General features: G+C 42.7%; 3 protein-coding genes across 5 annotated transcripts; 2 read left to right on the top strand and 1 right to left on the bottom strand.

Moving 5' to 3' along the window:
* Positions 1-429: 429 nt before the first annotated feature.
* On the top strand, positions 430-3923 carry Idua (alpha-L-iduronidase). Its single transcript, XM_030385657.2, has 5 exons — positions 430-1115; positions 1183-1588; positions 1648-1839; positions 2445-3190; positions 3252-3923. The coding sequence occupies exons 1-5, from the start codon at positions 656-658 to the stop codon at positions 3329-3331; spliced, it is 1884 nt and encodes a 627-aa protein (XP_030241517.1). The 5' UTR covers positions 430-655; the 3' UTR covers positions 3332-3923.
* l(2)gd1 (lethal (2) giant discs 1) lies at positions 3211-7889 on the bottom strand. 2 transcript variants are annotated; one of them, XM_030385655.2, is made up of 6 exons: positions 7653-7889; positions 5910-7565; positions 5412-5843; positions 5200-5351; positions 4160-4304; positions 3211-4103 (listed from the first exon to the last, which is right to left on the bottom strand). In XM_030385655.2, the coding sequence occupies exons 1-6, from the start codon at positions 7707-7709 to the stop codon at positions 3978-3980; spliced, it is 2568 nt and encodes an 855-aa protein (XP_030241515.1). In that variant the 5' UTR covers positions 7710-7889; the 3' UTR covers positions 3211-3977. The 2 variants fall into 2 exon arrangements, with proteins under 2 accessions (XP_030241515.1, XP_030241516.1); XM_030385656.2 differs by having other exon boundaries at positions 4160-4250; positions 7653-7887.
* A 236-nt stretch (positions 7890-8125) lies between these two features.
* Positions 8126-14237, top strand: Reps (RALBP1 associated Eps domain containing). 2 transcript variants are annotated; one of them, XM_030385758.2, is made up of 7 exons: positions 8126-8721; positions 8781-9209; positions 9280-9581; positions 9651-10420; positions 10487-10971; positions 12059-12139; positions 12318-14237. In XM_030385758.2, exons 1-7 carry the CDS (start codon positions 8572-8574, stop codon positions 12942-12944), a joined length of 2844 nt encoding a protein of 947 aa, XP_030241618.1. In that variant the 5' UTR covers positions 8126-8571; the 3' UTR covers positions 12945-14237. The 2 variants fall into 2 exon arrangements, with proteins under 2 accessions (XP_030241618.1, XP_030241619.1); XM_030385759.2 differs by lacking the exon at positions 12059-12139.
* The last annotated feature ends 91 nt before the right edge of the window (positions 14238-14328 follow it).

Here is a 14328-nt window from a genome sequence, read left to right as displayed (position 1 = left end):
CTTACCCTCGGATACGAGTATAGCATGTAATTGCTGCGCGTATTATCACCCGCACACAATCATAAAACACGTATTATTTGTCACACCTTGCACTCCCCCAAATTGAGGGCGAACAGAAAAGATGCGATGTAGATACGAACGCCTCGTGCCTGCCCGTGCCAAGTGACGGTTCGGCACATTTTTTCCACCCCTAATGAGAGCCATTGCAATGCTCAATCAATGCGGCGCGCCGGCAAAATGTTTTTTTCCCCATTTTTTGTCCGTCTTCCTTTTCTGCTCTTTCATACGAAAAGGGGATTAACTGTGAAACTGGCACGCTGTTGCTTTGCTGCCGCTCTGCTGTGCCGCTGTTGTGTCTGCCTCTGCCTCTGCTGCTGCTGCTGCTGCTTGTTGCTGTTGCTGTTGCTGTCTCTACGTTTCTATTGCTTTACTGTTGCCGCGCTGCCTCTGCCGCTGCCGCTGCCTCTGCTTGTGACGTCACGACAAGGCCGTGGTCAACGGCCAAAGGCAACAGATACAGAAACACTGTGCAAGGGGCGCAGCTCTTATCAACACATCAACAGCAAATCAGGGCACAATATAATCAACAAAACAATATTAATCGAAAAATAATTAATAAATTATTTTGGTAATTTCCATTTGAGTTGGCAACGCAATGTGGCGGCTGTTGCTGCTGCTGTTGCCGCTGACTGAGCTGCCCAGCCACGCCCACTATACTAGCAGTGATGTCGTCTATCATCCATTGCCCCACTTCTGGACTGGCGTTGGCTTTTGTCCAGCTGGCGATATCAATTATAACGGCATTAGTGCAGCCCTCGAGGCACCGTCAATGCAACTGCATCTGCGTCTGATTGGAGCTTTGCCAATTGGAGCGATTACACACATACGCATCCATTGGCTGCTTGAACTGGTGCAGTTCCTGGAGTACAGCACGGAGGGTGTGCCCCAATATGACTATGAGAAATTCGATAGATTTGTCGACTTGCTGCAGGAGCTGCATCTGTCGCCCGTGCTGGAATTTATGGCCAATCCCGGTGATGTGTTTACGGCGAATCCCGAACGGAACTGGTTTCTGTGGGAGAACTTTGTCAAGAGCATTATCAATCATCAACTAGGTGAGCAAATGGTTTAACTATATATCGAATTCTTCCCGATTTCTCTCCATCTCGTTTCCACCTTCAGCTCGCCATGGCGCAACTCGTCTTTCCAGCTGGCGCTATGAAACCTGGAACGAACCGGATCTGCTCAATTATAATCGCATTAACTTCACTTCCGCCTCCTATTTGGAGTACGTGCAAGCTGTGAGGCGTGGCCTCAGCAAAGCGGGCGGCAGACGCAAATCCAAGCAGCTTTATCGTGCCTTACGTGGACCTGCTGGCCTCTTTAAATCGGAGCAGCGTCATCCTCTCTGTTGGGAGCTCTTAGAGGTGTGCAATCAACAGCTGGCCAAGTGTCCCATCGATATACTCAGCTATCATCGCAAGGGTCTCGATGGCAGCGCCCAAGAGATTCTAAATGGTTCCTTAGCGCTGCTCACGAAGATCTATCACGATTATCCACAGCTGCAGCAGCTGCCGGTGGCCAATGAGTAAGTGTAACCAAATTCCAAACTATGACGTCGTGGACTCTACATTCTTCCGTTTGCAGCGAGGCAGATCCCGTTGCGGGCTGGGACACGCCCCGTGACTTCCAGTCGGATGTGCGTTATGCGGCTACTCTAATCGCCACTGTTATGCAACACTGGCAGGCGAAGCTCGAGGGAGGTGTTTTAGCCAAACTCGAGTCCCTTAGTCATGACAATGCATTTCTAAGCTATCATCCATACGAATTCAGTCAGCGGTGAGTAGATCTAGGTTCAGCTATTGAAATGAATATATGGGTTACCACTAGTATGTATGTATGTATGTATGTATACCCTCGATCACTAAAATTAGTTGACCCAAGCCAGCTAGTATATGCTAACTGCTCAGCTCACATTGGAAATGCACTCTTTACTCACTGATCGCGCACAGTTACTCTCTTCGAAAAATCTCCTTGAGCGAAGTTCCATAGTTAGAGAAAGTTGAGTATATAAAAGGGCCGTTTGGTGCTGCTTTTAGTCAGTTGGGTCGCAGTCTTCGTGCGGTTTGGTTGTGCTGAGTGCTGTTTGGTGTAAAATATTTAAATAAGTATTATTGTTTAAGCATATTTGTTTTATATTTTATCGTGTTTATTGTGATTATCATGTTATTTCTGAATATCAACAATACGATAATTATAATGACGGTATGATACTGATCGATAATTAATAAATAAACTAAATTATTTAACTATCATCGTTGTTAGCATAATGATAATTTGGATCATCATGTTAATAATGAAATAATCTAATTATTTTGCCCTAGATGGACTATAAAGTCTTTCACATATACATTTAAAAGAAAATCCGTTACCAATCCTTTCAGCACCCTATTGGCGCACTTTCGCATGAATGAGACGAGCCCACCGCATTCGCAGTTTGTGCAGAAGCCCGTCTATGCCGCGCTTGGCATGCTGGCCAAGTTGGGCACACGAGCCGCCAACCTGGAGGTGGTCAACATGGATAGCAAGCACAGTGTGCAGGTGTTGCGCAGCATCTCAGGCAACGGGGCGGCCCAGTACATGGCCACCATATTCCTCAGCCCGGAGCAGGCGGGACCACAGCTAACGGCCTACCATCACAAATACACTCTGAATATGTCCATTGCCAACGAATCGGCGTTCATTACCGAGCTGCTGGTGCCGCACAGCACAGATCCCGCCCACGTGTGGCAGCAGGCAGGCAGTCCAGCATATCCGAACGCCACATTGAGGGAGGCCATGAGAAGAGCGCAAACGCCGAGGCTCTACGAAACGGGTCCCATTTGGCAGTACAATAGCGAACTAGTTGTCAACTCAGCCCACCTACCGTTGCCTTGGCTGATGCTGTTGCGCGTCTGTTCGGCAGCCTGGCCGAAGCTGAAGCGACCCCAACAGCTGGAAATCGTGGAGGTGACCAAGAGTGAGGTGTTCATCAGGTGGAGCGAACAAGCGCGATCCACCCAATGCCTGAAGAGCTACGAGGTTTGGTTTAGAGAGCGTGCTGGCTCCGACTGGCTGCACATCTCGCAGGGCTGGCATCTGCCGTATCCATCTTTTCAATATGCGCCGGGCGGAAATAACAGCGTGAATGGTAAGATTTATACACATATATACGATCTATAGGCAATTGCATTTAATATTTCCCTTTGCAGGTTTCTACAAGGTGCGCGGCGTGGATGTTTTCGATGAGCGCAGCGCCTTCTCCCAAATAGTCGAATATCTGGAGTTATAATTTAGCAAACAACTTTAACAAAAGCATATACATATATATCTATACATATATAGTAATAACATATCGTGCATATATTAGTTAAAACATAATCAGGCTTTCCCTGGCCACAAGGCGCGCACTGTTTAATCATACTCAACTTTCCCTTCAACTGTTTTGGCTTGGAACTCTTTACGAGGAACTCAGGAAAATTGCCGATCTTGCTTATTTCCAAAACAAAATAGATTTATGTTTTCACAAAAAATGTATATTTAAAATTGTTTAGATATTTCTTGTTTGATCGGTAAAAATATAAATATCAATTGAAAGGAATTAATTTGTAATTTTATAAATGTTGTTTATCAAGTTTTCAAATATTTAATTTTAGCAACGGCAATTTTTCAGAGAACCCTCGTACGTAATTGGGGCACAACCTTTTCTTTACAGCAGCGACAGCGCCTTGTTCCATATACAAATATCTCATATACATAAAAGATTTATACAAATATATATGTATACACATATATAGTACATATTGTGTATGTGTGTGTGTGTAAGCAATTAACACATCAAACTTTTGTTGTTGCATTAAAGTACAAGATATTATATATAGAGAAATATGACCAGGCATATATGTGATGATCGAATGTCTCATGGGGGAAATTCCGTTTCAGGCTTCGGCATCTAGGACTAGCCATTTCTCGTCGATGTGCTCCATTTGTTTAGTCAATATGGGATTTCGTACACGAACCTTGATCTCCAGCTTGCCGCCCACATGTTTGCGCCCATCCATTAGCTGAATATAAAGGTTAACTTTTGTTTAAAAATGTATATATAATATAGTTTACTCACATCGAAGGTATCGTGTATATCACACTTGGTTTCCAGCTGCTGCAATTTCACATTTACTGTGCCAATCAATACATCGGATCGTAGAAATCCTCTGAAACAACATATGGGCAGTTTACGACTTAGTCCACAACAATCAATACTGCAGCTATTTATTTATTTATTTATTTTTTAGCATTGAGCGTAGCATTGCGCGATTGGAATGGAAATTGTGGCGTAAGAGTTCGTAAAACATAATTTTTTTTATTAAAATCATTTGACTTATGGGAATTCAATGTTTTGAATCAATGAAAATGTGAAAGGCGAACTCAAATCTAGGCAAAGCGCTACGAAAATAATAAATGATTACAGAAACTTTTTTTTGGTAAAAATTAAGTAATCTTTTTAAATCTCACATCACCTGTAGCATAATAAGATAATGTTTAAAGCAAGAGACACTCTAATTGGAGCTTCCCAATTAAATGAAGATCAAAATCTAATACAAATGATACTTTACTAATGATTTTGATTTGTGTGAATATAAAACTGATATACAGTGCACCTTAAAAACGCAAGTAAATATACCAATATATATAAAGTTGAGCATTAGCGGGTAAATGGTAAAATTGAAAGAACTGTATTGGAGCAAAATGTAAAAATATAGGCTAATCTCAATCTATTTTAATATATATTTACTGAAAGTCTACAAATACATTCAAATTATATTTGTGGCAAGTCTAGAAATCAAGTTTACAAAAATGTTTTGTATTCAACTACTACTGATTGAAATTTAGATAGTAGAGAATAAAATTTTTAGAAATCTAGGGATTGTAAGAAAAAATCAACAATACAGCTTTAAGCCTAGATTTTGAGTATATATATATTATTCGAGAATCTTGCGTGCAAGTTATTTTTGCTGAAGTTGAATGAATTTCTATTTGGTTTATTCTCGCTTCACCTTGGTTAATAATAAGCAAATGCGTTAGGCTTTATTACGAATTAATAGTTATTATATAGTGCTCAATATTATGTTCATATATGTAGCTGAACGTTTTTCAACTCACCCCCTTGAATAGATCTCGAACTTAACGCCATGTCTTCTGAAGATACGTTGAAATTGACGATTTCCGCGCTGAATTTCCACCTTAAAGCGTTCATCGTAGTCCGGACTGTCTGTGTCCTTGATCACATTTGTTTTCGCTCTGAAGGCTTCATCCTGTAGTAGCAAATAATATTGTTAAGAAATGTGAATGGACAGTAATAATTTAAAGTTTACATTCAATAGTGGAAATTCTATGCGAACATAGGTGTCCACATCCTTGGGATTGGCCACATTGTAATTGATGCCTCTTACAACAACAATTTCGAGTTCGTTATCTGTCAGATCCGTGTTGCAATGGACAATGTTAAAGGAACGCTTCTCATAATGGAATTTCGGCAGTGATAAATTCTTGCGCTTCGAATAGCGCACCAGATCCAAATCTTTCTGAACAGTCAATGCGAGATTTTCAAAGCGATTCATGCCAGCTATGTCGCCCATGGCTTTGTGATGATCCCGCGTATTCTTGCACATCATCAACTGCTTGGCCAGCTGCTCCTCGATGCGCACACCAATCTCGCAAATGTCATCGTTTGGATCACATTCCTCAGTTGAAACAATGGCGAAGGATGCCTCCAAATTGTCGCGCTGAGAGGGTGGAACAGGTAGCTATAAATAGAAAAATATGTATATAAGAATGTAATAAAATCTTAATTTATAGCCTTGTCGTCTTACCGTGCTGAGATCCACGGGCAGACCGCTGCTTGCCGCATTCAGCAACGAATCGAAGCCTTTGAAGATCTTCAGATATTCCTTGGCTTGATCGATTTCGCCCGCTTTCTTTGCGGCTAGGGCCGCCAGTTTAAACTCCCTTTGGCGCTCGAGCAATAATTTCATTTGTTGCTCAGCCAGATTGCTCTTCTGATGATTTCCGGAGGTGCGTGTCGTTAGCTCCTTAGGTTGAGGTGGCGTTGGCGCTTTTCTTGCCGTCGTGGGCGTAGCTGAAGCTGAGCTGCCGGGCGTAGTACTCGCTGTGGTGGGCGATGTGGGAGGTGTTGGATCCGGCGCAGCTGCAGCTGCTGCTGGAGCTGACTCACTTATGGGCAACGGACCAAAGCCTGGTGGCACTGGCAATTCGTCGTAGGCCACAGGTCTGCCAGCCTTGTATTGCTTTATTGCATCCTCGTATTGTTTGACAATGCGTCCAAAGCGACGTACTTTGCTTGTATTGTTCTCCGCCTTGGCTGACTCCTCCACAGACTTGTATTTGGCCAAACGCTGCTGCAGTGCTTCCAACATGGTTGTGGCTTCTGTTGCAGCTGCAGGTGCTGGCGGAGCAGCAGGAGCTGATGCTGGAGGTGGTGTAGGCGCTGGCTCGGACTCTGTTGCTGCTGCTGTTCCCTCCTGCATCTTGGCCATGAATGCTAGAAACTCAGCCGGAGGTGGCGGCATATCGCTTAGATCTACCTCCTGGCCATCCTCGCACATCTTCACTACCACATCGAATTGCTTGACCACTCGTAAAAATTGCAGAGCCGAAGCTGTGTCACCATTGCGTTTGGCCTGCACTGCGGCTGCTTTGTACTCGCTTTGACGACTGCGCATTTGAGATATCAGAGGGTTGACGGGCGTCTCAGATGCAGCTGCTGTTGTAGCTGGAGGTGTGCTTGGCGTGAGCGGTGCTGGAGGTGACCTGGGCGTGGGCGGTACGGGCGGTGTGCTTGGAGTGGGTGGCGCTGGAGCGGTACGTGTGGGCAGCTTTGGTTGCTCTGGCTCTTCTAGCTGGGCTTCAGATGCTACAGACACTCCTCCTCCCCCTCCGGCCGCCTTGACGCTCACCTCTGGCGGAATGTCATCGACATTAATGTTTTTGCCTGCCGACGACTGCTTCAGCAAATCCTGCAGTGTTTTCAAGCCCCTAGCAAAGCGTCGAGCCTTGCCAGATTCACCGGCAGCTTTCGCATTCGCCTCTGCTTGTTTATACATCTCTATGCGCTGTTTGATTATAGACAATGTATCAACTGTTGTGGTGGGCAGAAAGGTTTGCACGGGCTCTGCTTCCTCAATGGGCGCAGCAGCGGGAGCTGGCTGTGTTTTCTCCTCTTCCTCCTCCTCCTCCTCTACGCCTGTTATGCCATGCAGTTCGCCAAGTAAATCGCTGTCGTTCTCCAGTGCCTCATCATCATCATCATCGCTGACATCACGCAGGCTGTCTGCAATCATTTTATCTAATTCGCTGCTGGGCAACAATTTTGGCTTTGCCTTTTCTTTGGGTTTTGGACCACCGCCACCGGCAATAGCCGCAAGTTCAGCCTCCAAATCGCTATCGCCACTTTCATCACCATAGCCAGCGCTGGGATCAAAGTCATCTGGTATTTCCGTCAGACCGAACTATTTGATGCCAAGCAAGAGGAGAGGGAAGTCAATGAGTCATATTTGTAAATAGACAAAATGTAGATGCTTGTTTTTGTCTCATACCTGCGACAAATCATGCTGTCGGCGCTTCGCAGGCTCTGGCTTTTTGCGTGAGAACATGTTCAACTATTCAATATATAAAACACTAAATCTATCGCTTTGCTTAGGCACTGAAAGTCTTTGTTAAAAAATTTAAACACTAAATTGCGTTGCAATCGCCTAGACGGACAATAACAAACCTTGCTGTTATCGATATCGTCGATAGCGATGGACGATTTACGGCATACTGGTAAATAGTTTGAATATCAACTCGATCTCAAAACATAATTCTTATATACTTCAAAATTTATAATCTAGCGATGTTTTAAAAAAGATTAGCAATTCTGCACATATATACTTATTTTTACTGTCAAACAGACTAATCGAGTATCTCATTTAATCAGATTGAAGAGCACGGCGTGCTTCACATTTCGTGAAATCGTGAAACGAATACTTAGTTACTCTTGATAGTCACGGGTACGTACTAATCGACCATCGCAATCTCTAAGTACTAATATCGATGATAGTGCCACCACAGTGCACAACAGTTTGCGAAAATTTCGTGTAAAAATTTACTATTGATTAGACAAATTTGTGCTGTTGAAAATAAGACCAATTCGGAGATTGAGGAAATTACGTTGCCTGTGCCGTGCGGCATGCATTAAATGTGTGAATAAAATTCTCTGGCTGAAGCTAAAGCAAAACGTTGCTGCTGCTGCTGCTGTTGGAATTTGCTGTTCGAATCGTCTTTCAATTTGGAGCCCCGTTTTTCCACCTACGCTGACGCGACGTTAAACGAAGCCGAAGCGCAAAGTGGGGGGAGGCACAGCACAGCTGAGTTAGCAGTAAAGCCAATATATAAACAAATAAAACTGTTGCCTGGCCTGGGGCGTGGCTAGCTTGATACCAAATAGTAATAAGACCCTCAACAAGTTGTTTGACGATGGAGGAGGTAACGCTCACAGAGCCAGAGACACGTTTCTATAGTGAGCTGTTTCAGTGCTGCGACGTGGAGAGCAGCAGTAAGGTACCCATGCTGAAGGCAACCGAACTCTTTCGCTCTGCAGACATTGCCAACGAGACAGTCATTGAGGTAGGTTCAATAAATAATTTGACAGATGTCGCAATTAATGTTTGTATATTTCTTAATAGATCACCGCTTTAGCTGGCATTCCTTCCACAGCTTTGCATATCTCTCGTGCTCAGTTTTATTCATGCCTTAAGCTAATTGCCGCCCATCAAGCGTCTGTGCCATTGCGTCAGGAGCTCATAGCGGCCACTGTGCCATTGCCCTTGCCGCATTTTAGCTGGAAGGAAGCGGCTACTACTTCAACGATTTCGTGTGAGAATGGCTTAGGTGCCTTGCCGCCGCCTCCAACAAACGATCGTCGTAATTCGCTGCGTCGCAATTCCCAGCAGCAACAACATCAACAGCAGTTGGAGCAGCTGCAGGATACCTCGGATGTGCCAAGTACCGATTCTGAAGTAGAGCAAAACGAATCTAGCTGCGGTGGCGACTTTGATGAGTTGGCTAATGCGGAGGCTGTTGGTGTCGTCAGCAGCAGCAGCAGCCGCGAAACAGTGCGTATAGCTTATCTGTTATCTTATCTGATATATCTTAAAAACAAATACCATATATATCTAACCATAGCGTCGACGTGGCTCACCGGAAGCGTGGAGCACAAATAGCGATAGTCCGACACCGACGAATAGCGTCGCCGAGCGTCCCTGGGCGCAGGATACGCTGTGGCAAGGGCTGCTAGGAGATGAACACCGCCAGCTGCTGGGAACCGAGGAGGAGTCTTCCGATCGCCACAGCAGCGATGATGAGGACAACGAAAGTGAATTGATTACTCTCTATCAGATAACTCCGGAACAGCGCGAATATTACAATAAACAATTTCGAGCGGTGCAACGAGATCCGAATGGCCTGCTTTCCGGACAGGCAGCGCGGTAAGCTTCGATATCTCTGAAATCAATGATAGATAAAAATATTTATATATGCTGTTCCTCATCTGGCAGCAATTTCTTTGAGAAGAGTCGCATACCCGTTGAGGAGCTGCGTCACATTTGGCAGCTGTGCGATGTGACCCGTGACGGAGCTCTCAGTCTATCCGAATTTACGGCTGCCATGCATCTCGTTGTCTTGCGTCGTAACAATATACCATTGCCCAGCAGTTTGCCCCATTGCTTACATCCGAATGTGCTGGCCAAATCGACAACGACAAACGTTTCGGCATCATCAACTATACCTCAAGAGCCGCCCGAGGCTGATCTCCTGCATTTGAATGATGACGATGACGATGAGCACACAGACAATACAATCATTAGCAGCACACAGCAGCAGCAACCCAAGCCACGCCTCAACGACAAGAACATTATGAATCTGAGTAGCATTTCCACTTCCTCTCAAGCTAGCAACAGCAGCTCCAGGCGAGAGGTGACGACGCCAGTGCTCAAGCACCGCAGCATTTCCAATTCACCGAATGCGGAAAAGTCGACAACAACAGCTGCAGCAGCAATAACAACTGGAGCGGGCGCTCCAGCCAGCTCAACTAACGATGCCAGCCAATGGACGAAGTTCAGTGAATCTCCTACGACGACAGCTACAGCCATGGTAAGCGGAGCAAGTGCAACGACAGTAGCTTCAGTTTCTGTTGCTGGTGTGCCTGCTCCTGCCGTTTCTAGTCCCGGTTTGAAGCCAGCTTTGTTTGATATGAAACGCACTGCCCAGGATGTGGGCTCCAATCCGCAAATCTTGCATCCCGTGCCACTGCGTGTGACGCCCATAGGTAGATATATATATATATATATAGGTCTATCTATAATGCATCTTCTTATCAAACAAATCTTTGCAGGCACGGCTATTGCGTCTTCAGGCGATTTATCAAGTCAACAGCAAATTGCCGATGTGGAAGGCGTTGTGGTACTGCGCGAGGACAGCCCCAAAGCCATAGCCACGACAACAGCGATACCAACCGCAACAGCTGCAATGTCTTCATCAATAACATCAACTACAAACAGCACACACAACATTCAAAGGGAAAGCAACGATCTGCGCGCCATTCAAAGACCGCAAGCAAAGAAGCTGCCAGCGAAGAATAATATTGGGGCATTGCCACCGCCGCCGCAAAGGGAGCCAAGTATTGGCTCCATTGGTCTCAGTGAGCCACCGGATCAGGCGACGCCATTGCCGCCCTCAAGCTATGCAACGAGCGTCATAACATCTGCCAAAAAGGAGCCACCGCCTTTGCCGCCGCCACGTCCTCATCGACATGCACGTAGTAGCAGCTTAGACTTGAATAAGTTCAAAATTGGTGCAGCTGGTGCCCAACAGCCAGAGGTGAGTTAAGACATTGAATTGAAACATGTATATGTATATAAATGTGTATATGTTGTTTGTCTGTTGTCCAGTACGTATCCATGACCAATAATCTTTTTAAATGTTGTGTTCCATTTACTAACAGTTAACAGCAACTGTAAGTCTTAGGCACCTTAGTTAACATTTCACAAGACTGTTAATCCGAGCTGTCTGCTGTTCCATTTCCATGGAAGTATATCCGAGTTTATTTAAAGGGAGTCAGCACCTATACTGCTCTTAATAACATGAAATAGAATTACTGTTTTATTTGATTTCTATTTTCGGCGATTTCATTGCCAAAAATTAATTTATTTATGTATTGTTTAGGAAAGACAAGAAGCATAATACCACTAATAAAATGCTCTATGGTTAATAATAATAAGAATCGCTGCTGCAGGCTTTATGCACTACCGCTAGCTTTACATTCAAATGTTAATGGCCTGCTTCGCTTTAACATATAATTTTCTTAACAGTGCCAATAATTAACAATATAACAAATATTACAGATAATGTTAAAACAGAGTCGGTTCACTTTTAAAAGCAGATTTCACGGGTTTTCATAGTTATAGAAAACAAAATTCGCTCCTCCTTTCTCTCTCTATTTTGGCTAACGATAATTAAAAGTTAATTTTTAAACAAGTTTTTCTCGTGCTCCTTAACAATCTTAAGCAATTTTTAACACAGTGCGCCCTCGAAAAAAAAAGAGAAAAGAAATCTAAAATTATATTAACTATAGAAATGCAAACTATAAATAGTAAAAGTATTAATAATTAAGAGAAATGTTTTTTACATTTCGATTCTTATATCTTTAATATTCCGTTTAAAGAGTACTCACCGTATTGCGAATTATTTGACTCTGTCATAATATAAAACAGTTTCGGCGCACCGAATTATATTTATTTATAACTCAAAGCCTTAAATTGTTTGTGAGACACGTCTGCCCATTGTATATGTATATATTAATTTCTTTATTCATTTATTTATGTAAACAATATGTAATATATATATAAATATATATATATATATATTATAATATACTATATATAAACCCCCCCCGACTTCAATTAAGATAACCGCGCAAGCCAGCTTCGATATGCAAACCTCAACGGGTTTTGCCGATTTCACGCACTTTGCCGACGATGCGAATGTTGTAAGTGTTCAAAATAAAGATACATATCTATCTATCTTGATATATAACTTGAATGAAATCCACAAATGCATTCACAATTGGCCGTAGCTTTTTCTTACTGTATTTATGCATCCCGAAATTCAAGTAGCTTCTGCACTTTTTGCTTTGCAAACAATACTAATACACTATACACTTGCAGCTGGATGCCAGCAACAACAACAACAGCAGTAGCAGCAACAACAACAAGAGTATAACAGCAACAGTTGCTGGTGCTGCTGAGCAGCAGTTGCATTCGCTGCCACCTGCACCGCCACCGCCCGCTTTTGTGCCGCCCATATCGGCGCGCATTACGTTGCAGACGCAGCAGCGCGTTTCAGCTTTTGAAGTTTATCGCAAGCCACAGACGCCGGCGCCGGTAGTTGCCGCTGCACCAACAACAGCAACAGTTGCTGGTCAGCTACCAAGCGCGGACAGCTTTGAGAAGCGTGTAACAGCAATTACCGATTCATTGCGTCATGTGTCCTTTAAGCAGAACCAAATGAGCACCACGGAGCTGTTGCAGCGTCTACGTGAGCAGAACACATCGCTGTTGCATCTGTGCAACGATTTGAGTGACGAGCTGCTCAGCGTGCAGACCCGCAAGGAGGAGATGCGTCTAAAGCTGGAGAGCCTGACAGGAGCAGGAGGAGCAACAGTTGCTGTTGCTGGAGCAACTGCACCGGATATGGATGTCAGTACACGTGCCGACTCCTCAATATCAGCGCCAATGACGGCGAATGTGACGGGCGGCTCGTCCGGCTCCACGGGTGCCTATACGAATGTTTAATTAAAAAACAGAAAAAATAACAAGCAGCCATTTTTATTGTTGTTTCTATTTGTTGCAAATAGTAGAGGAGGAAGAAGAAAATGCAAACATATTGTGAATTCCGCTGCTTAAGTTTTTATTGTTTTGCTATTTAATTGTAGGTTAGTTAAATCTCAAAAATCATGCAAACATCTTTGTCAAGCAACAATAACAATAATAACGCCTCTTATAGAATACATACATACACATATTTATGCAGATTAAATTTATGTATACTTCTCTTTAGCACACACAAAGCTAATTGAACTAATTGTTAAAAAACTAAATGTGTAAATGTAAATGAAATGAAAACGAAGAAGTTATAGAAAAATATCTGCACCCTAGTTGAACGGTGATCACAAAGTGGCGCCAAATGCATTTGAAAACTGCAAAACACATTGAAAATTTCTTTTTGACTGATTATAAATGCGATTTCAGTCCTATATTTAGTTTGCCTGCAGGCAATATATCATTATTTATTAACGAATTCAGTTTTGCACAGCTCGAAAAAAAAATAACGAAAAGAAAAACCTATTCTCGACCTTCTCATTCATTCCGGCAATGAAAAGCAAAATCTATAATGTTAATGTGCAACAAGTTGTAACTTTTCGTAAGTTAGCCTTAAATGTTTAAGTATTTAAAAAATGAAAAGTTATAATCAAAAAACACTACAAAGTAAAAATATGCAACCAACTTAATTTCCTTGAAAGCTTAGCTTAGGTTAAGTTCGTTTTTTGCAAAAACTATTTTCTACGTATACACAAATTGATATTATGTACATTTTGATCACAATTTCTTCAGGCATTAGTATAAACAATTCAGCAAATGAAAGAATAAATTAATTTATCCGGACCACTCAAGTATGCGAACTTCGAATTTATAAGATGATAAATACAAGTCTATCATCATTGGAATCCGCGTGAGCGGATTTTCTTTTGCATACTTCAACTATTTAATATATAAATATATATCAAGAAATGTATATTATTTCTCTTGTCATCAAACAAAATAAATCTTCAACTTGTTAATCATTTTCAAATATTTACAAACTACAAAACTGAATGCAGTGTTAAAAACAAAGAAAAATGTAAGACAAACAAAAACCTAAAGTGATATTAAGCACTGTGTAATCATATTGTTACGTTGCAACGTAATGAATGCGTATTGTTTTGAGGGATATACATCTACATATATAATAAATAAATGTACTAAGTTGATGTTACAAATGCTAAACAAAATGGCAATAAATAATAAACTGTAAAGGCAACATCTCAATATTTGAAATTCATTTATAATTGGCGCCGCATTAAATGCAACCCTGTTTGAGTTTTGCGATAACAGATGCATGGCTGTTATCGATTGTGCT

This window comes from Drosophila navojoa, chromosome 3 (assembly GCF_054131105.1).
Source record: "Drosophila navojoa isolate 15081-1374.11 chromosome 3, UAZ_NAV_1.0, whole genome shotgun sequence".
Classification (NCBI taxonomy): Eukaryota; Metazoa; Arthropoda; class Insecta; order Diptera; family Drosophilidae; genus Drosophila; species Drosophila navojoa.
The sequence above is the reverse complement of the archived record's forward strand: the minus strand, read 5'-3'. Positions and strand labels throughout refer to the sequence as shown.